This window comes from Schistocerca nitens, chromosome 1, assembly GCF_023898315.1.
Source record: "Schistocerca nitens isolate TAMUIC-IGC-003100 chromosome 1, iqSchNite1.1, whole genome shotgun sequence".
Classification (NCBI taxonomy): domain Eukaryota; kingdom Metazoa; phylum Arthropoda; class Insecta; order Orthoptera; family Acrididae; genus Schistocerca; species Schistocerca nitens.
Window position 1 is genome coordinate 529,229,565 of NC_064614.1, and position 24,098 is coordinate 529,253,662.

At 42.3% G+C, this 24,098-nt stretch overlaps 1 protein-coding gene across 2 annotated transcripts in view; it reads right to left on the minus strand.

Annotated features, from left to right (window-relative positions):
* Positions 1-24,098, minus strand: part of LOC126253517 (putative serine protease K12H4.7) — a 108,858-nt gene that overhangs the window by 20,212 nt on the left and 64,548 nt on the right. For both annotated transcript variants that reach the window (XM_049954903.1, XM_049954894.1), the window contains exons 6-7: positions 5,977-6,293; positions 1,996-2,128 (exon numbers count right to left, since the gene is read on the minus strand). In XM_049954903.1, coding sequence (XP_049810860.1) covers positions 1,996-2,128; positions 5,977-6,293 — 450 coding nt within the window. The remainder of the gene's footprint in view (positions 1-1,995; positions 2,129-5,976; positions 6,294-24,098) is intronic.

Below are 24,098 nucleotides of genomic sequence, written 5' to 3' on the forward strand. Positions count from 1 at the left end.
CACATAACAGAATACAGTATTCACATTAGCTTTTGAGCACTATGTCTCTTTCTAGCAATGATTTTATTGCCTCAATACAAGATGAAAATAATACATGTGTTTTGGCACAACAAATATTTGGCCAAAAATTGCATTCAGCCATTGAATATGCAAATAACTCAGACACCAACACGTAATAGTGACAAAAAAATTCAGGGGTGGGTAAAGTACTCCAACCGTGTCAATTCATTATATGGAACAAATGTATTATGGCACATAATGTGCTTCTTCATACACACACAGATTTGAGAGGAAATGAACAACTCTTCAGTGGTGCACTCATTTTACTGTCTGGTGATTTTCAATAAATTCAACCAGTTGTACTGCATTTCGCAGTGTCTAATGAATTTAATGCATGTCTCAAATCATACAAATCATACATGACAACATACACAGAAATTGACTTTGGGGACCAATATGTGTGTACAACTACAACATGATGCATCTGCTGAACATTTTGCTAAACAATTGCTCAATATTGGGAATGGGAAAATGGCAACTGAGGAAGTCACAAAATTTATTATATCGTCAACAAACTTCTGTAAAGTTACAGTACCCACAAATGAACTGATTCACAAAAAGTCTTCCCAAATATCACACAGAATTACAAAAATAATCTGTGGCTCAGTGCACATGCTATATTAGCAACCAAAAGCAACGATGTCATTGCCATAAATTGCATCATGCAAAATTAAATAGCAGGCAAAGCAACAATGTGTCAAGTCTAGCAGTACTGTAAAGAATCGAGATGAAATTGTTGGTTATCTAACTAAAGCTTTGACTTCACTTTATTTGCCAAGCACGCTGCTTGTTTCCCTGAAGCACAAAGCCACCACAACTTTGCAATGGTACCAGGTTTTCAGTGAAAAAGAGAAACAATATCATCGAAGCTACAATTTTTAAAGGAAAATTTACAGGATAAGATGTACTGTTGCCACGCATCTGAATCATTCAAACAGATAAGCCATTTGGATTCAAACATTTATCTACAGTTGCTGGTGTGATACATATTTACAATGACCATCAACAAAGCACAGGAACAATCACTACAAGTGTGTGGACAAAATTTATTATATGCTTCTCACATGTCAGCTGTATGTGGTCTGCCCATGTGTTAGAAAACTTTGTTTTATTTATATATGCACCAGACAAAAAAAATAAAACATATTGTGCATCCAAAAGCACATCTATAAACAGAAATTAACACAAACATTTCCTTTGAGTGACACTGCAACACAATCTGGATACTCACTAGTGTTTATTATTATGTGACAAATGCAAGGAATTTTTGCTCCTGGAGTACCATGACAAATTTGAAAGTTTATGCACCTGCTCTACTGAAATAATGCTCTGCAGGAACACCATATGACAGTTTTTAAAACATAAACAAAAATAAATCAAGACTTGAACACAAGGCAATCAGTGACTGCTTAGTTTTGTGGAAGTCTTTCAATTATTTTGAAAATGATTTACATTTATTACTGTTTTTTCATGCACTTTTTGGGCTTTCTGCACATTTTCTTAGGAGATCTCTCATTAGCTTTGATCTTTAGACCAATTTCTGACAGTTGGCTCTTGACGGTGCACACCTGTCAAAACTTGTGTGGGAAGCCATCTGGTATGTTATAAATGATGTTAATACTTACCAACCAGGACAACAAGCTACTCAGCTGCACACATTTTGGCAGTTTGTGGGGTACGTATGTCAAATAAGTATTAAAATTGCTTGGCAGTGTAGTTGTGGTGCAGCTGGATATTGTTTTCTATTATTATCAAAATTTTGGACACAGCTGATTCAATAACATGTTTTATGTTGTTCTGGAGAGAGAATAAATAACCTTGTAACACTTGTTTATCATAAATCCACTAAATGAGCACAACAAAATTAGAGAACTGAGCTGGTAACAAATTATGATAGATTTTTAACTTAAGACAAGAAACATCCGAGGTACATACTTAGGGCCAAAGATATCTGAGCATTGCTGAATAAAGAAATCAACTGGGAAGTTATCTCCAAATAATTTTGGTTCTTTGCTTGATGTCTGGTAAAATCCAAACTCTGTGCATGTTTGATATGTCCACTGACGACCTGTTAACAAAATTTCTTTTTTAGAGAGTAACTGTGGCAATGTGTAATATAGCATTAATATTTTTTGTTTCATTTTTAATACAAGAATCACTCCATGAATGACTTGCTGCAGAACACTTTTACCAGACAACTAATTTTCCAGTAACAATATCAAGAAAAGTAATTTATTTTCACCCAAGACTAATTGCTGAAAGTTTTTGTCAACATGGTACTATATTTAAGCTAATATTGAAATTTAATCAGGTCTGTTACATTTAACAGATACGTTTGACATCTTTAAATTACATATACTTAAGTATGACAGAAAATGTTACTGTACTTCTTTACAATTTTTTGTCAATACTAAACATCATACACTATCTGCTAATAATACAAGAACTACCTGCACATTTTGTGAGGTCCATTTAGTAGTAACTAAAGTATTCCCAACCCCAATCATTGTAGCAACATCTACCTGGCCATTGAACCATTGCCTGGAGTCCCAGTGACCCGGCCATGACAAGCACATACTCCTTGGCATGTGAGGAGAGTTTCCGGTTCAAGTATAAACAGTGATATCTCTGTACGGTCAGGGGGCTACCATCATGCAGGTATCTGACAATCTCCACAACAGAATGGTAACCCGTCAGGTTTTGGGTGTATTACCTTCGCCCAGAAAGGAAAGATGCAAAGATGGTCAGGCAAACAAGGTGGAATATACACCATCCTGCATGGTTCACATTTCCGTAAAATCTGGAAGAGGAATAGCAGGTCAAACTCAACAAGGGGGACCATGTAGCTAAGAATGAAAAGTTTTAGAATGCCAAAAGGGAAGAAAATGAGTGTGCAAAATCATAAACAAAATTCAAGCACCAATGGAAAGGCAGAGGGTAAAAAAGGACAGTACAAGGACAGACTTGCATGCACAGAAAGGGAAGTAGGGCTGCAAGGGCTGTGCCCCCTCAGTGGCCAAGCATGTCTTCACAAAAGAGATGCGAGCTTCATACTTTCAACTAAAGAAACAAGGATGATGCTGCACAGTTGTCAATCAATGAAGATCAGCAGTCATAAAAAAATGCTTTTATCAAGGAAAGTTATTGAATATTGAGACCACAGAAGAAAGCCCATGAAGAAACAAAAAAGAATAATGGGAGACTAAAGAGATGTGCTTGAAAGAATAGAGGAGCATAGGCCAAATAAGCAAGTATGCCAGTTTATGATGCATGTGTGACATAAAAGTAGCAGAAAACTTTGTGGCTGATTACTTTTATGCATCTGTTGGTTAGCAAATATCACGGACTACAAATCACTTGCCACCACTCAGACTGCAGATCCACAATTACAGCATTTATTGGCTGATCCTTCCACAGGACTGTGATGCACCCAAATCCCCATCCCAGTCACCAAGTTAACACTACTGAGCCACATCTCTCTGCACAAGCCAAGGCCCTACATTTTGCCAAAGCTCCAAAAAGATGCTTTTGACAGTGTTTACAATTTGTCACACCCAGGAACAAACACAACCATCAAGTTACTGACTGATTGTTTTGTGTCACCACTGATTAAAGATTATGTCCATGCTAGCATTGCAAAGTGGGACGAAATGTACATGATGACACTGAATAGCTTATAGGTTCTCCAGCAAGATTCACACAAATCCGAATGAATCACATACCCTCCCTCCACAAGCAGACAGCTAAAGATATCTTTTCTTAATCACGAATAGATGGACTTGGCGGGCAGAAGCTACAACCATCGCCAACATTTCCGCCTAGAGAACAGCAAAGACCTCTGCCACCACCTGGATAGCACAATTTGGTTTCCCTCTCCAAGATACTACAGATCAGGGCCAGTAAATAAAGTACGTTTTGCTCCAAAAATTATCCAACTTGTGCAGCATCCAGCACCATTAACCAACAAGATACAATTTTGCCAGGAATGGGAAGGGTGAAAGATGCACTAGGTCCTCAGGCAGCTTGTGTTTGTGCAAAAGCAGAAAATGGGCAGAGATCCTTCCCTTGGTCCTTTTAGACCCTCACAAAATGTACACGCCATAAGAGCACTGTTAGCAGAAACAGTGTACGAGGAGTCATTGCGCGTTTCGGCACACCCAAACTGCTGGCTTCTGCAGTGTAACTGCCACAGTTGGGTTTCAAATGGCTCTGAGCTCTATGGGGCTTAACTTCTAAGATCATCAGTCCCCTAGAACTTAACTACTTAAACCTAACTAACCTAAGGACATCACACACATCCATGCCCGAGGCATGATTCGAACCTGCGACGGTAGCGGTCCCGTGATTCCAGACTGTAGTACCTAGAAACCGCTACGCCACCCTGGCCAGCTGCCACAGTTGGGACAAAGGCTCCAAGACCACTCAGTCAAGATCTGTCATCTGGCTGCTTCAGGCCATAGTGAATGCCCTGTATTCATCCACAAAGCTTTGGATGACTGTACTCGCATCATACTCCACACAGATCTCATCAAATCGATGCTCCAACTATACTACACTGGCTCCTTCCTAGTGCCACACACTGTTGGGTGGCTTGCAGAGTATAAATGTAAATGTAGATACCATTGAGATCTTGCAAAATGGCAAAATTACCACTACAAAACACCACACTGATGCTGCAAGCCCTACCATTCACTTCACCAACCAGCAGCCATACCGTTACTGCATCTTGCAAGCTGCACTGATGCTGTCGCCAGCAGTTCACACAAGAGCAGGCCAGCTAATAGCTTAAATTTGTAAATTAGATTTATAATAAATTTTAAAAAGTTATGATAAAAAGTGGGAGGGCAGCACCACTGTGTATGAGTAATTGATCTAGCAACTAGCTGTACAGTATGTTACTCCTGGTACAAGGGTTATTTTTGAAGTCATTCTCTGTATCAAATTAACCATGTTCATTTATGAATGTGTATTCGTGTTGCTAGAAATAAAAAGTAAGTCTGTATACTTTAGTTCTATGTATGTTATTTTGGGTGGTAGTAAGCCTTACTCACTGTACAAATGTTTCACATAGAAACATTTTGTTTAAAGAAATATTAGAAATTTATGATACACATAAACAACATTCAACTCTGTTAATAATTTGTTTGACATAAGACACACTGTATTTGAAAGCCATTGTTTCCTTCTCTCTAACCAAACATCTTACTTTCCTGAAAGTTGTCTAATTTAAATATTAAATGAACACTGAAAAAAGAAGACTTTTGAGGCACATATCTGACAACGCAATAAACACATGATGTCCAACATGCCAGGCAATTCTACAAAACGATTGGCCAGCCTCCCACAGGGTGACAATATAACTTCACTGACCTTTACTAATGACACAAACTGTGCTTCTTACTGTCATCCCTGCATGTCTACAATTGTTTCTGGCAGTAAAATGCTCCAAACAGCTCCCTCTTTCACAAAGTCAAATAAAATTGTTATGCACTGATCATTTCCACACAAAGCACTTGGTTTCTGCAATCTGTGTGCTAGTACTTTTAAACATGCATTTAATTACCACATTTTAATGCCCCTTTGGAAAAAGGGTGTTTCTACATCATGTTTTTAGACACATCCATTTTTAATTTTCCAACATGCAACTTTTTTGTGGAGTACTTTGCATGTTTATACTACGGACCTTCAGTTTCCTCCCACAAAGATATCTTTTGTGCTTCAAATGTCAGTTCTTATGTATAATCTATCAACTTCACACAATTCATTATTAGCATGCCAGAAGCTCAGAAGATTATTATTTTGTATTTTTTGAAATTAGGGTTCCGTTATTTCATAGCTTTCACATCTTACCTTTTAAATCAAGTATTCAGGAAAATAAATGTGATACACAACCATCATATAAAAATGACCACCTACCTCCTTCTGCTGTTTCATTATCCCAAGCAATGGCTTTCATTTCTTCAATCATTTTGGAGTACTTGTAATCAAGGCACTCCTGGCCATATGCATCTAACAGTAATGAATTTACAGCAGCATATCTGGAGACAGGCTGTCCTATACTATCATTTACCATGATATTGCACACAACATCAATTGTAATATTAGTTGCTTTGGCACCTTCAAACTGACGATTGTCTTTATTGTACTGAACAACTCCAGCAAAATTGCTTGCTAATGACTCAAACAAGTTTGACAAGTCATTTTTTATTTTAGGGTTTATTGGATCACATAACCTGAAATCAGAAAAATAACCAAATAATATTTGCTGTGTAAATATTCCATTTTGAACAAGTTTATTTGCATAAATTGATTTCAAGACGTCAAAGTCTTTATTAACTGGATTTTTACATGAAAAAAAAACTGTACAATAAAGTGTGATAAAATATTAAACGCAAAGGAATATTGAAAGTAATCTGTTATGAAGGCATATACAAGGATTCTTTGCTTCAATTTGACCTCCTAACAGCAGCTAACCACAACAAGTTCACAGTGTTGTTGCTACTATACTTTTAACCATGCAGTTTTTGTCTGTTCTGATAAAATTAGAACCATTTCTAACAACACAAAGTCCAGACTGGGATATCAACAATTTTATGACTTCTGTGCTTCTGCCCCCTCTGTCCTCCCAATTCATATTCCCTAACCCCTCTGTGCCAGTCTATTCCCCTCCTCTGCTCCACTCCTTTTCCGGTCCCCATTCCCCCCTCCCTCCCCCACAGTCTCTCGACACTACGCCTGGCAGCCTTGTCCTGTTTCATCTACTCCCTGTGTGCTCTCCCACACAGCGCTCTTCTCTCCCCCCACCTCTACCCCGATATCCCTCCCCCTTCCTTGTCCTACTCCAGATTGTTGCTTTCATACACAGTGGCCAGAGATAGCAGCCATATATATATATATATATATATATATATATATATATATATATATATATATATATATATACACACACAGTGGCCAGAGATAGCAGCCATATATATATATATATATATATAAAAACAAAGATGAATATAACAGAGGGAAACATTCCACGTGGAAAAAATATATCTAAAAAGAAAGAAAGTGATGAGACTTACCAAACAAAAGCGCTGGCAGGTCGATAGACACACAAACAAACACAAACATACACACAAAATTCTAGCTTTCGCAACAAACGGTTGCTTCGTCAGGAAAGAGGGAAGGAGACGGAAAGATGAAAGGAAGTGGGTTTTAAGGGAGAGGGTAAGGAGTCATTCCAATCCCGGGAGCGGAAAGACTTACCTTAGGGGGAAAAAAGGACGGGTATACACTCGCGCACACACACATATCCATCCACACATATACAGACACAAGCAGACATATTTAAAGACGGTCTTTGTCTTTAAATATGTCTGCTTGTATCTGTATATGTGTGGATGGATATGTGTGTGTGTGCGAGTGTATACCCGTCCTTTTTCCCCCTAAGGTAAGTCTTTCCGCTCCCGGGATGGGAATGACTCGTTACCCTCTCCCTTAAAACCCACATCCTTTCGTCTTTCCCTTTCCTTCCCTCTTTCCCGATGAGGCAACAGTCTGTTGCGAAAGCTTGAATTGTGTGTGTATGTTTGTGTTTGTTTGTGTGTCTGTCGACCTGCCAGCACTTTCATTTGGTAAGTCACATCATCTTTGTTTTTAGATATATATATATAGATGGAAACATTCCACGTGGGAAAAATATATCCAAAAATAAAGATGATGTGACTTACCGAACGAAAGCGCTGGCAGGTCGATAGACACACATATATGAATATAAGAGAGGGAAACATTCCACGTGGGAAAAATATATATAAAAACAAAGATGATGTGACTTACCAAACGAAAGCGCTGGCAGGTCAATAGACACACAAACAAACACAAACACACACACAAAATTCTAGCTTTCGCAACCAACGGTTGCCTCGTCAGGAAAGAGGGAAGGAGAGGGAAAGACGAAAGGATGTGGGTTTTAAGGGAGAGGGTAATGAGTCATTCCGATTCCGGGAGCAGAAAGACTTACCTTACGGGGAAAAGAGGACGGATATACACTCGCACACACACAATAGACGGAAACATTCCACGTGGGAAAATATATCTAAAAACAAAGATGATGTGACTTACTGAACGAAAGCGCTGGCAGGTCGATAGACACACAAACAAACACAAACACACACACAAAATTCAAGCTTTCGCAACAAACTGTTGCCTCATCAGGAAAGAGGGGAAGGAGAGGGAAAGACGAACGGATGTGGGTTTTAAGGGAGAGGGTAAGGAGTCATTCCAATCCCGGGAGCGGAAAGACTTACCTTAGGGGGAAAAAAGAATGGGTATACACTCGCACACACACATATCCATCCACACATATACAGACACAAGCAGACATATTTAAAGACAAAGAGTTTGCGCAGAGATGTCAATCGAGGCGGAAGTGCAGAGGCAAAGATGTTGTTGAATGACAGGAGGAGGAGAGGAGGAGATTAGTGTTTAACGTCCTGTCGACAACGAGATCATTAGAGACTGAGCGCAAGCTAGGGTTAGGGAAGGATGGGGAAGGAAATCGGCCGTGCCCTTTGAAAGGAACCATCCCCGCATTTGCCTGAAAGGATTTAGGGAAATCACGGAAAACCTAAATCAGGATGGCCTGAGACGGGATTGAACCGTCGTCCTACCGAATGCGAGTCCAGTGTGCTAACCACTGCGCCACCTCGCTCGGTGTTGAATGACAGCTGAGGTATAAGTGGCGGCAACTTGAAATTAGCGGAGATTGAGGCCTGGTGGGTAACGGGAATAGAGGATATATTGAAGAGCAAGTTCGCATCTCCGGAGTTCTGACAGGTTGGTGTTAGTGGGAAGTATCCAGATAACCCGGACTGTGTAACACTGTGCCAAGATGTGCTGGCCGTGCACCAAGGCATGTTTAGCCACAGGGTGATCCTCATTACCAACAAACACAGTCTGCCTGTGTCCATTAATGGGAACGGACAGTTTGTTGCTGGTCATTCCCACATAGAAAGCTTCACAGTGTAGGCAGGTCAGTTGGTAAATCAATTGGGTGCTTTCACACGTGGCTCTGCCTCTGATCATGTACACCTTCCGGGTTACAGGACTGGAGTAGGTGGTGGTGGGAGGGTGCATGGGACACGTTTTACACCGGGGGCAGTTACAAGGGTAGGAGCCAGAGGGTAGGGAAAGTGGTTTGGGGATTTCATAGGGATGAACTAACAGGTTACGAAGGTTAGGTGGACGGCGGAAAGACACTCTTGGTGGAGTGGGGAGGATTTCATGAAGGATGGATCTCATTTCAGGGCAGGATTTGAGGAAGTCGTATCCCTGCTGGAGAGCCACATTCAGAGTCTGGTCCAGTCCCGGAAAGTATCCTGTCACAAGTGGGGCACTTTTGTGGTTCTCCTGTGGGAGGTTCTGGGTTTGAGGGGATGAGGAAGTGGCTCTCGTTATTTGCTTCTGTACCAAGTCGGGAGGGTAGTTACGGGATGCGAAAGCTGTTGTCAGGTTGTTGGTGTAATGGTTCAGGGATTCCGGACTGGAGCAGATTTGTTTGCCACGAAGACCTAGGCTGTAGGGAAGGGACCGTTTGATGTGGAATGGGTGGCAGCTGTCATAATGGAGGTACTGTTGCTTGTTGGTGGGTTTGATGTGGACGGACGTGTGAAGCTGGCCATTGGACAGATGGAGGTCAACATTTTTCCCACATGGAGTATTTCTCTCTCTCTCTCTCTCTCTCTCTCTCTCTCTATATATATATATATATATATATATATATATATATATATATATATATATATATATATATATATATATATATATATATATATATATGATTGAATATAATAGAGGGAAACATTCCACGTGGGAAAAATATATCTAAATATATCCAAACTCTTTGCCTTTACGAATGTCTGCTTGTGTCTGTGTATGTCCGGATGGATATGTGTGTGTGTGAGAGTGTATACCTGTCCTTTTTTCCCCCTAAGGTAAGTCTTTCCGCTCCTGGGATTGGAATGACCCCTTACCCTCTCCCTTAAAACACACATCCTTTCGTCTTTCCCTCTCCTTCCCTCTTTCCTGATGAGGCAACAGTTTGTTGCGAAAGCTTGAATTATGTGTGTATGTTTGTGTTTGTGTGTCTATCGACCTGCCAGCACTTTCGTTCGGTAAGTCACATCATCTGTGTTTTTAGATATATGGCTGTTTGGTTGAATCTCGGAGTGAGGCTGAAGGTGAGGCCTTTGGATAGGACAGAGGTTTCGGATTGGGAGAGAGGTTTAGACCTCGTCAAAGATTTACTGTCCTACACTCGTACTCTCTACTGGAAGTATCACTTTGCCACGAAGAAAAATGATCCTAATCCTACTCCTAATGATCCAACTCCCCAAGACACTATCCAAATTGAACCCTGCCTGGAACAGTTCCGTCCTCCGTCACTGCAGGACCCACCTCCTCTTCCTCAAAATCACCCTCTCCAAACCTTCCAGGAATTTCTGACTTCCAGCCTCCAGACATCAAAGACACCAACCACTTTCTCGAACGCCTGGAATCCTTACCCAATCTGTTACCCCCGGAAACCATCCTTGTAACCATTGATGCCACTTCCTTATACACAAATATTCCGAACGTCCAGGGCCTCGCTGCGATGGAGCATTTCCTTTCACGCCAATCACCTGCCACCCTACCTAAAACCTCTTTCCTCATCACCTTAGCCAGCTTCATCCTGACCCACAACTTCTTCACTTTTGAAGGCCAGACATACCAACAATTAAAGGGAACAGCCATGGGTACCAGGATGGAGCCCTCGTACGCCAACCTATTCATGGGTCGCTTAGAGGAAGCCTTCTTGGTTACCCAGGCCTGCCAACCCAAAGTTTGGTACAGATTTATTGATGACATCATCATGATCTGGACTCACAGTGAAGAAGAATTCCAGAATTTCCTCTCCAACCTCAACTCCTTTTGGTTCCATCAGATTCACCTGGTCCTACTCCAAATCCCGTGCCACTTTCCTTGATGTTGACCTCCACCTGTCCAATGGCCAGCTTCACACGTCCGTCCACATCAAACCCATCAACAAGCAACAGTACCTCCGTTATGACAGCTGCCACCCATTCCACATCAAACGGTCCCTTCCCTACAGACTAGGTCTTCGTGGCAAACGAATCTGGTCCAGTCCGGAATCCCTGAACCATTACACCAACAACCTGACAACGGCTTTCGCATCCCGTAACTACCCTCCCGACTTGGTACAGAAGCAAATAACGAGAGCCACTTCCTCATCCCCTCAAACCCAGAACCTCCCACAGGAGAACCACAAAAGTGCCCCACTTGTGACAGGATACTTTCCGGGACTGGACCAGACTCTGAATGTGGCTCTCCAGCAGGGATACGACTTCCTCAAATCCTGCCCTGAAATGAGATCCATCCTTCATGAAATCCTCCCCACTCCACCAAGAGTGTCTTTCCGCCGTCCACCTAACCTTCGTAACCTGTTAGTTCATCCCTATGAAATCCCCAAACCACCTTCCCTACCCTCTGGCTCCTTTCCTTGTAACCGCCCCCGGTGTAAAACCTGTCCCATGCACCCTCCCACCACCACCTACTCCTTTCCTGTAACCCGGAAGGTGTACATGATCAAAGGCAGAGCCACGTGTGAAAGCACCAACGTGATTTACCAACTGACCTGCCTAAACTGTGATGCATTCTATGTGGGAATGACCAGCAACAAACCGTCCATTCGCATGAATGGACACAGCCAGACAGTGTTTGTTGGTAATGAGGATCACCCTGTGGCTAAACATGCCTTGTTGCACGGCCAGCACATCTTGGCACAGTGTTACACAGTCCGGGTTATCTGGATACTTCCCACCAACACCAACCTATCCGAACTCCGGAGATGGGAACTTGCTCTTCAATATATCCTCTCTTCCCGTTACCCACCAGGCCTCAATCTCCGCTAATTTCAAGTTGTCGCCACTCATACCTCACCTGTCATTCAACAACATCTTTGCCTCTGCACTTCTGCCTCGACTGACATCTCTGCCCAAACTCTTTGTCTTTTAATATGTCTGCTTGTGTCTGTATATGTGTGGATGGATATGTGTGTGTGTGCGCGCGCGAGTGTATACCCGTCCTTTTTTCCCCCTAAGGTAAGTCTTTCCGTTCCCGGGATTGGAATGACTCCTTACCCTCTCCCTTAAAACCCACATCCTTTCGTTTTTCCCTCTCCTTCCCCCTTTCCTGATGAGGCAACAGTTTGTTGCGAAAGCTTGAATTTTGTGTGTATGTTTGTGTTTGTTTGTGTGTCTGTCGACCTGCCAGCACTTTCATTTGGTAAGTCACATCATCTTTGTTTTTAGATATATTTTTCCTACGTGGAATGTTTCCCTCTATTATAACCATATCATTAATTTGAACCCAACAATTACATTTGTTATTGTTGCTGTTGCATTTCGAAATCTATCCTGTCGTCTTATTTTCTCTTTATTTTCTCTTTCTGTTTTTACCAGTAGTCTCACTTTGTATTCACCTTCCCCTTTTTACCGTAATCTACTATACAATTTTATCCCGCCTATATATACTCAATAATACGTAACCCACTTCCAAACCATAACCAAAAAAAATTTATTTTCCGCTTTCAACACCACCGCTGCTATAAAATCCACCGTTTCTAGTTCAATAACAGCTGCTTTCACGTATAAAACAACCATTTCGGCTAGTTGTAATAACTTTCACTATATTTCCACTTCCGTTTTTCGCACATCACTGATCATTTTTAGCCGCTCCCCACAGGTTTTAACGTCATTATTTCTTCGTCAGACAATTGTTAGCCCCATTTTCATAATCTTTCACCACAACACCACTCCTTTTAATACATTTACACGTTTTTTTGAAATTTTCCCGAATTTCTCCGTCCTTTAACCTGTTTTAGCGGCAACACAACCACCTAACCTTTATGCACATCGCTGTCTACCAACCCAAGTTCACACAGGATCAACTTAACCAACACTTTTTCGCCTTTTTCCATACCAGATCTCCAGTTGCTTTCTAGTTCACCTTTATCTCTCCCCATATATTTTTATCTTTCATTTTCATTTCAACCTCATGTTACACTTTCCACCTTCTAATACCATGTCACACTCACAACACCCCCACAACGACCCCATTAAGTTTTATTTACATTCCCTCCGCAAACATGCCTTCACCCTAGCCAGATTACGCTCGCATATTTTATTTTCTCAGGCTTGGCATAACCCCCAAAGGCCTCACACTTAAAGTTCCCATCTCTGGGTGCAACCCTTCTTTCCATCAGTCCCTATACCAGTTCCAAACTGAACAATCCATTGCCCTCACCCACCTAATCCTTCACCTACACATCAACTCAGCCAATGAACACACCCGTCAACTCCTATCCTTAATAAAAGTCCTCAATCTTTCCTCTCCCACATCCACACCGGCTATTCAGAGCATCCTCCTACAGGCCAACCGCAAATTAGAACAGCATGCCACCCTTCACCTCAAAAAACTATCCAATCTCCTGGTTTCCCACCTCCGGAAAGGCAACTCACTCACCCACCACAACCTTTCTAGCAAACCTCAACCACCTCTCATTGGACACAAACCCAGTCTCTCCCATCTACTCAATCTCCCACTTCCAGCTCCACTCCCTCCAAAACCTCAAAATTCCAATCAACACAATCTGGTACCACAACACCCTAATTCAGTAGTTAACCTTTCCTCCAAACCTCTCTCCCAATCCGAAACCTCTGTCCTATCCAAAGGCCTCACTTCAGCCCCACTCCCAGATTCAACCAAACAGCCCTCGTCAAAGATTTACTGTCCTACACTCATACTCTCTGCTGAAAGTATCACCTTGCCACGAAGAAAAATGATCCTAATCCTACCCCTAATGATCCAACTCCCCAAGACACTATCCAAATTGAACCCTGCCTGGAACAGTTCCGTCCTCCGTCACAACGGGACCCACCTCCTCTTCCTCAAAATCACCCTCTCCAAACCTTCCAGGAATTTCTGACTTCCAGCCTTGCCTCTCAATCCTTCTTAAAAAACCTTAATCCTACTCCCAACATCACCACTGCTGAAGCCCAGGCTATCCGTGATCTGAAGGCTGACCGGTCCATCGTCATTCTTCCGGCGGACAAGGGTTCCACGACCGTGGTACTTGATCGTCGGCAGTAAGTGGCTGAGGGACTGCGTCAGCTTTCAGACAACACCACATACAAAGTTTGCCAAGGTAATCCCATTCTTGATGTCCAGGCGGAGCATCAAGGAATCCTCAGAACCTTAGGCCCCCTACAAAACCTTTCACCTGACTCCATCAAACTCCTGACCCCACCGACACCCCGCACCCCTACCTTCTACCTTCTTCCTAAAATTCACAAACCCAATCATCCCGGCCGCCCCATTGTAGCTGGTTACCAAGCCCCCACAGAACGTATCTCTGCCTACGTAGATCAACACCTTCAACCCATTACATGCAGTCTCCCATCCTTCATCAAAGACACCAACCACTTTCTCGAACGCCTGGAATCCTTACCCAATCCGTTACCCCCAGAAACCATCCTTGTAACCATTGATGCACTTCCTTATACACAAATATCCCGCACGTCCAGGGCCTCGCTGCGATGGAGCATTTCCTTTCACGCCAATCACCTGCCACCCTACCTAAAACCTCTTTCCTCATTACCTTAGCCAGCTTCATCCTGACCCACAACTTCTTCACTTTTGAAGACCAGACATACCAACAATTAAAGGGAACAGCCATGGGTACCAGGATGCCCCCTTCGTACGCCAACCTATTCATGGGTCGCATAGAGGAAGCCTTCTTGGTTACCCAGGCCTGCCAACCCAAAGTTTGGTACAGATTTATTGATGACATCTTCACGATCTGGACTCACAGTGAAGAAGAACTCCAGAATTTCCTCTCCAGCCTCAACTCCTTTGGTTCCATCAGATTCACCTGGTCCTACTCCAAATCCCATGCCACTTTCCTTGATGTTGACCTCCACCTGTCCAATGGCCAGCTTCACACGTCCGTCCACATCAAACCCACCAACAAGCAACAGTACCTCCATTACGACAGCTGCCACCCATTCCACATCAAACGGTCCCTTCCCTACAGACTAGGTCTTCGTGGCAAACGTATCTGCTCCAGTCCGGAATCCCTGAACCATTACACCAACAACCTGATAACAGCTTTCGCATCTCGCAACTACCCTCCCGACCTGGTACAGAAGCAAATAACCAGAGCCACTTCCTCATCCCCTCAAACCCAGAATCCTCCACAGAAGAACCACAAAAGTGCCCCACTTGTGACAGGATACTTTCCGGGACTGGACCAGACTCTGAATGTGGCTCTCCAGCAGGGATACGACTTCCTCAAATCCTGCCCTGAAATGAGATCCATCCTTCATGAAATCCTCCCCACTCCACCAAGAGTGTCTTTCCGCCGTCCACCTAACCTTCGTAACCTGTTAGTTCATCCCTATGAAATCCCCAAACCACCTTCCCTACCCTCTGGCTCCTTTCCTTGTAACCGCCCCCGGTGTAAAACCTGTCCCATGCACCCTCCCACCACCACCTACTCCAGTCCTGTATCCCGGAAGGTGTACACGATCAAAGGCAGAGCCACGTGTGAAAGCACCCACGTGATCTACCAACTGACCTGCCTACACTGTGATGCATTCTATGTGGGAATGACCAGCAACAAACTGTCCATTCGCATGAATGGACACAGGCAGACAGTGTTTGTTGGTAATGAGGATCACCCTGTGGCTAAACATGCCTTGGTGCACGGCCAGCACATCTTGGCACAGTGTTACACCGACCGGGTTATCTGGATACTTCCCACTAACACCAACCTGTCAGAACTCCGGAGATGGGAACTTGCTCTTCAATATATCCTCTCTTCCCGTTATCCACCAGGCCTCAATCTCCGCTAATTTCAAGTTGCCGCCACTCATACCTCACCTGTCATTCAACAACATCTTTGCCTCTGCACTTCTACCTCGACTGACATCTCTGCCCAAACTCTTTGTCTTTAAATATGTCTGCTTGTGTCTGTATATGTGTGGATGGATATGTGTGTGTGTGTGCGTGCGAGTGTATACCCGTCCTTTTTTCCCCCTAAGGTAAGTCTTTCCGCTCCCGGGATTGGAATGACTCCTTACCCTCTCCCTTAAAACCCACATCCTTTCGTCTTTCCCTCTCCTTCCCTCTTTCCTGATGAGGCAACAGTTTGTTGCGAAAGCTTGAATTTTGTGTGTATGTTTGTGTTTGTGTGTCTGTCGACCTGCCAGCACTTTCATTTGGTAAGTCACATCATCTTTGTTTTTAGATATATTTTTCCTTTTCCTACTTGGAATGTTTCCCTCTATTATATATATATATATATATATATATATATATATATATATATATATATATATATATATATATACACTCCTGGAAATGGAAAAAAGAACACATTGACACCGGTGTGTCAGACCCACCATACTTGCTCCAGACACTGCGAGAGGGCTGTACAAGCAATGATCACACGCACGGCACAGCGGACACACCAGGAACCGCGGTGTTGGCCGTCGAATGGCACTAGCTGCGCAGCATTTGTGCACCGCCGCCGTCAGTGTCAGCCAGTTTGCCGTGGCATACGGAGTTCCATCGCAGTCTTTAACACTGGTAGCATGCCGCGACAGCGTGGACGTGAACCGTATGTGCAGTTGACGGACTTTGAGCGAGGGCGTATAGTGGGCATGCGGGAGGCCGGGTGGACGTACCGCCGAATTGCTCAACACGTGGGGCGTGAGGTCTCCACAGTACATCGATGTTGTCGCCAGTGGTCGGCGGAAGGTGCACGTGCCCGTCGACCTGGGACCGGACCGCAGCGACGCACGGATGCACGTCAAGACCGTAGGATCCTACGCAGTGCCGTAGGGGACCGCACCGCCACTTCCCAGCAAATTAGGGACACTATTGCTCCTGGGGTATCGGCGAGGACCATTCGCAACCGTCTCCATGAAGCTGGGCTACGGTCCCGCACACCGTTAGGCCGTCTTCCGCTCACGCCCCAACATCGTGCAGCCCGCCTCCAGTGGTGTCGCGACAGGCGTGAATGGAGGGACGAATGGAGACGTGTCATCTTCAGCGATGAGAGTCGCTTCTGCCTTGGTGCCAATGATGGTCGTATGCGTGTTTGGCGCCGTGCAGGTGAGCGCAACAATCAGGACTGCATACGACCGAAGCACACAGGGCCAACACCCGGCATCATGGTGTGGGGAGCGATCTCCTACACTGGCCGTACACCACTGGTGATCGTCTAGGGGACACTGAATAGTGCACGGTACATCCAAACCGTCATCGAACCCATCGTTCTACCATTCCTAGACCGGCAAGGGAACTTGCTGTTCCAACAGGACAATGCACCTCCGCATGTATCCCGTGCCACCCAACGTGCTCTAGAAGGTGTAAGTCAACTACCCTGGCCAGCAAGATCTCTGGATCTGTCCCCCATTGAGCATGTTTGGGACTGGATGAAGCGTCGTCTCACGCGGTCTGCACGTCCAGCACGAACGGTGGTCCAACTGAGGCGCCAGGTGGAAATGGCATGGCAAGCCGTTCCACAGGACTACATCCAGCATCTCTACGATCGTCTCCATGGGAGAATAGCAGCCTGCATTGCTGCGAAAGGTGGATATACACTGTACTAGTGCCGACATTGTGCATGCTCTGTTGCCTGTGTCTATGTGCCTGTGGTTCTGTCAGTGTGATCATGTGATGTATCTGACCCCAGGAATGTGTCAATAAAGTTTCCCCTTCCTGGGACAATGAATTCACGGTGTTCTTATTTCAATTTCCAGGAGTGTATAATAGAGGGAAACATTCCACACACACACACACACACACACACACATATATATATATATATATATATATATATATATATATATATATATATATATATATAATAGAGGGAAACATTCCACGTGGGAAAAATATATGTAAAAACAAAGATGTGTGACTTACCGAACGAAAGCGCTGGCAGGTCGATAGACACACAAACAAACACAAACTACACACAAAATTCAAGCTTTTGCAACAAACTGTTGCCTCATCAGGAAAGAGGGAAGGAGAGGGAAAGACGAAAGGATGTGCTGCTTGTGTCTGTATATGTGTGGATGGATATGTGTGTGTGTGTGTGTGCGCACGCGAGTGTATACCCGTCCTTTTTCCCCCTAAGGTAAGTCTTTCTGCTCCTGGGATTGGAATGACTCCTTACCCTCTCCCTAAAACCCACATCCTTTCGTCTTTCCCTCTCCTTCCCTCTTTCCTGATGAGGCAACAGTTTGTTGCGAAAGCTTGAATTTTGTGTGTGTGTGTTTGTGTTTGTTTGTGTCTATCGACCTGCCAGCGCTTTCGTTCGGTAAGTCACATCTTTGTTTTTTATATATATATATATATATATATATATATATATATATATATATATATATATATATATATAACAGAGGGAAATATGTCTGCTTGTGTCTGTATGTGTGGATGGATATGTGTGTGTGTGCGAGTGTATACCTGTCCTTTTTTCCCCCTAAGGTAAGTCTTTCCGCTCCCGGGATTGGAATGACTCCTTACCCTCTCCCTTAAAACCCACATCCTTTCGTCTTTCCCTCTCCTTCCCTCTTTCCTGATGAGGCAACAGTTTGTTGCGAAAGCTTGAATTTTGTGTGTATATTTGTGTTTGTTTGTGTGTCTATCGACCTGCCAGCGCTTTTGTTTGGTAAGTCTCATCATCTTTCTTATATATATATATATATATATATATATATATATATATATATATATAGACGGAAACATTCCACGTGGGAAAAATATATCTAAAAACAAAGATGATGTGACTTACCAAACGAAAGCGCTGGAATGTCGATAGACACACAAACAAACACAAACATACACACAAAATTCAAGCTTTCGCAACAAACTGTTGCCTCCTCAGGAAAGAGGGAAGGAGAGGGAAAGACGAAAGGATGTGGGTTTTAAGGGAGAGGGTAGGGAGTCATTCCAATCCCGGGAGCGGAAAGACTTACCTTAGGGAGAAAAAAGGAAAAAAGGACGGGTATACACTCGCACACACACACATATCCATCCACACATATACAGACACAAGCAGACATATTTAAAGACCATATTTAAATATGTCTGCTTGTGTCTGTATATGTGCGGATGGATATGTGTGTGTGTGCGCGAGTGTATACCCGTCCTTTTTTCCTTTTTTCCCCCTAAGGTAAGTCTTTCCGCTCCCGGGATTGGAATGACTCCTTACCCTCTCCCTTAAAACCCACATCCTTTCGTCTTTCCCTCCCCTTCCCTCTTTCCTGAGGAGGCAACAGTTTGTTGCGAAAGCTTGAATTTTAGGTGTATGTTTGTGTTTGTTTGTGTGTCTATCGACATTCCAGCGCTTTCGTTTGGTAAGTCACATCATCTTTAACATTCCACGCGGGAAAAATATATCTAAAAACAAAGGTGATGTGACTTACCATACGAAAGTGCTGGCAGGTCGATAGATACACAAACAAACACATACATACACACAAAATTCAAGCTTTCGCAACCAATGGTTGCTTCGTTCCTGACGAAGCAACCATTGTTTGCGAAAGCTTGAATTTTGTGTGTATGTATGTGTTTGTTTGTGTATCTATCGACCTGCAAGCACTTTCGTATGGTAAGTCATATCATCTTTGTTTTTTATATATACATATGTGTGTGTGTGTGTGTGTGTGTGTGTGTGTGTGTGTGTGTGTGTGCGCGCATTTCTTCTTATTTGATGAAGTAATGGACAATTTATAAATGTCAGGAAAATTACATAAAATGTTCTTCTAACAACTGAAAAGAAATTGCATGTTATAGATAAGTTAAAAAATGGTGAACCTACAGCAAAACTTTCTGATGGTTATGAGACAGGCTTACAAACAGTGAGAGATTACAGAAAAATAAAAAGCTGTAATATTTTTCAACCAAAGTTAACAGCTATCATAAGTGGCTGAAAACTTCAACTTACACGAAACTAGATGAAGCAATAACATGGTTACAGCAGAAAGACAATGCAGGCTTTCACTGACAGTGTGTAGTTAAATTAAAATTTACAGGTTTAAAGGCTATGGTTAATATACAAAACTATTTCCTGATATTTCACCCCCCCAATGTGTAAGAAATGTTCAGAGATCAAGCACTTTATATCTGAAGGGGTTTCCCCAGCTGGAGATGAAACATCAGGAAATAGTTTTGTATGCTGACTACTACCTTCCAGCATGGAAGTTCAAACTGAAAAGCAGGAGGAGTTCCCATAACATGTCCGATATTAATACAGGAAGTGGGATGGTTTCCAGAAACTCTGAAGAAAGAAGGTAAATTTTATACTTCATTAGGATGACTGACTTGATTTACAGATCAGTATGAGATTCAAGAAATTGCCGTTCAATGCTAGAAATTTAATTGTTACAAAGACACAGCTATTGCAATTTGTGATAAATTCTTCAGTTATACAGCACAGTTTTCTCCCTGAAAGAGTTTACAACACTGACAAAATTGGACTGTACTGTGACTCTACAAACTCCATCCTCTTTGGCTGAAGCACATGCTACTGGACGTATAGCCTGGGGAAGAAAGGCTAACAGTTTATTCTGCACACTTTCTTCAGGCAAAAACAAACTGAAGTTGTTCATTACTGAAAAAAAAAAAAAAAAAAAAAAACACACATGTCCGTTCAAAGGACTAATGAACTTACCACTTCAGTACATACATTAGAAAGGGGCCTCATAGGATACTACGATGTTCAGAGACTGCTTCTATTCTAAGTTTGGTCATGTGGTACATATGTGTTTGGAAGGGAATAGTTTACATGAAAGTGTATTCTTTTACTCGACAAAGCAGCTAGTCATCCTGCAGAAGATGTTTCAGATTATAGAATGATCTTTGAGAAGTACCTTCTACTGTGTGTTACAATCAGCTAATAGACAAAGGTGGTGTCATCATCAGAGCTGTGAAGATGTTTCAGATTATAGAATGATCTTTGAGAAGTACCTTCTACTGTGTGTTACTATCAGCTAATAGACAAAGGTGGTGTCATCATCAGAGCTGTGAAACATTGTTCATCAAATCTCATGTAACAGTTTGCGCGAAAAAGTTCAGACACAATTAGTTTATGGAAATTCCCCAATAGTGCTCAATGCAGTTCATGGTAATTGCAACATCTGGGACAACTTTAATACAGTAAAACTTGCTCAAATCAGCATATGTACAATTCGGAAATCTGCCCAAACCACACAAGCATTTCAGTCTCTATGCATTCAGTGCACTTTTATATGCTAATTTTATGTATAAAGCAGAACATGCCTAATGCAGAAACGGAAAGCAAATCTTAGAACATACTTAAAAATTCATTGTATAATGCAGAAAAGCGCCTATACAATACTACTGTATACAGTTAATTAGTTATTGATGACTACAAGGATGTTACTTTTAATATCTCTGTTAAGCGGCACAAAACCAAAAAAAGAGGACCAGTGCAGAGCAGTGCTGCTGGTGTGGACCTAAAACCATGCTGCTCTGTGCAACAACGAATAAGTTACGCTCACTGTAGGTACAGTACATCAAAGGAAATGGTTCATTCATCAGCACTCTGTTTGTCAGCTTTCTCGTTTTCCTCATTATTGACACATGCCGGCACATAGAGGAACATTGTTGCGCATCTACCAACACTCTGCTGCAATGTGCGCAGTGAAAGAGGTGGGTACTGTTCCGTTAAACAATGGTTTTGCCCGGCAAGGTCATTATTTTCTGCCAGTTTCAGTTGACTAGTAGCACTTTAAGAGATACCATAACATGATGTCAAATAAATGGTATGTGGCATTAACAGTTAGTAAAAAGATTAATGTAATTCTGGCAAGTGAGAAAGACAAATTCTCTGTGCACAAAATTATGTTGCATTTCAAATGCGGTAAAACACAAATTTATGAAACTTTAAGAAACATGGATAAGGTTCCGGATGAAAGGAAACAGACAGATGAGAAGAAAGGCGAAGGAGACTGGAAATGAAGAAATTAATGAAATAGTGTGGGAATGGTTCATAAGTGCGTGGGCAAAAAACTTACCTTTATCTGTACCCATGTTGCAGAATGAAAGTCACTAAAGGGCTTGGAATTACGGACTTCAAGACATCCGCAGGATGGCTGGATAGTTTCAAAGCACACAATATCGTGTGGAATGAATAATGTGGGGGAGCTAAGAATGTGCACGAAAGTATAGAAACAGAATGGAAGACAATACCTCCAACTTAATTGTGAATTATGACCCAAAAGACATGTTCAGTGCTGATGAAATGGGACTGTTTTATTGCACTCTGCCTTCAAAATCACTAACAATTCGAGGTGAAAAGTTCACCAGTGGAAGAGAGTCCAAGGAAAGAATCGCTGTGTGGAAACACGTTAGTTGAAATGGAGAAGCCCCTGGTGATTGGAAAGGCAGCAAAACCGCGTTGTTTAAAAACATTTACATCAGTAAGCTTCCAGTCACATCGTGAAGCAATAAAGAGGCATGGTCTTACGGATGAATGGCTGGGCTCTTTCAATGCCAAATTGAAAAAATTAAATCACCAAGTTCTCCTTTTCCTAGACAATGCAACCTGCCACCTGATAGTAACATCATCTAATGCAAAATTGGCTTGGTTCCCTCCACATTCAACCAGCATCACACAACCTATGACCTGAGTGTTATTTACACATTCAAGTGTCATTATAGGCGATTACTGATGCAATCTCTTATTCTTAGTGTTGAAGAAGCCAAAAATGTGTTTGCTCTTGCACGGTCTGTTTCTGTCTTGGATGCAGTAAATTGGATTGGCTTGGCAGTAAAGGAAATAAAACCCCAAACTGTCACCAAGTGCTTCAACAAAGTGGGGATTGGGGGTCATGAGCAAGACACTTCTGAGGCCATCGAAGTTCCAGAAAATGCAGCCACAATTGCTGAATTAATGAAAATTCAAAACGTTTCATGTAGTGCAGATGATTACATTCAAAGTGATGACTTTCTGTCAACTCACTCCACTTTCACCTCAGCAACAGATTTAATAGAAATCCGCAACACAAAGGACAATGAAGAAGAAACAAAGGAAGAAGATGAGGAGCAAAATGATGTTCCTAGAAAAACTAATACACCTGAAGAAGCCATTGCATGCATAAACGATTTATGACAATTTGCATAATGCACAAATTCTCCCAACTTGTTGAAATTATTGTATGGTGCAAAAAATTGCCTAGAAAAAACAATTTTAAACAGGAAATTAAAACAAGTTTCCCTCACTGATATGTGGCGAAAAATGTGAAATGTAAAGCAAATAAACATGGGAATAGTATGTATGTACATATAATAATACATGAATTCAAAGTTCAAGTAAAAATATAGAAATTTCATGTTATTTATCAATTAGTAATAGTCCAGTATTCTACTGTCCAATATACAGTAAATGAACATATACTATGCTGGAGTGAAGGTACATAAATACAGTATATACATAATTAAAAATTTTTACTGTACTTCTGTGCCTGATACTTGACAAATTTTACATAGCCCAAAACTCACGTTTTGTGTAACCTGGAAACTTGTCCAATTTGGAAAATTATTTTAGTCCCAAGCAATTCCATTTTGAGCAAGTTTTACTGTATTACAATAGTTCATTCATCGAAGAAAATAGCATCAGCCTCTGCCGAAATTGACACTGAAGCGGTAGGTGGATCAAAACAAAATGTCCAGACACTCTGTGAACAAAATGGTACTGAAACAGAGGATGACAGACTAAAGGCCGAAATACTAAATGTCTTTTTCGAAAGCTGTTTCACAGAGGAAGACTGCACTGTAGTTCCTTCTCTAGATTGTCGCACAGATGACAAAATGGTAGATATTGAAATAGACGAGAGAGGGATAGGGAAACAATTAAAATCGCTCAAAAGAGGAAAGGCCGCTGGACCTGA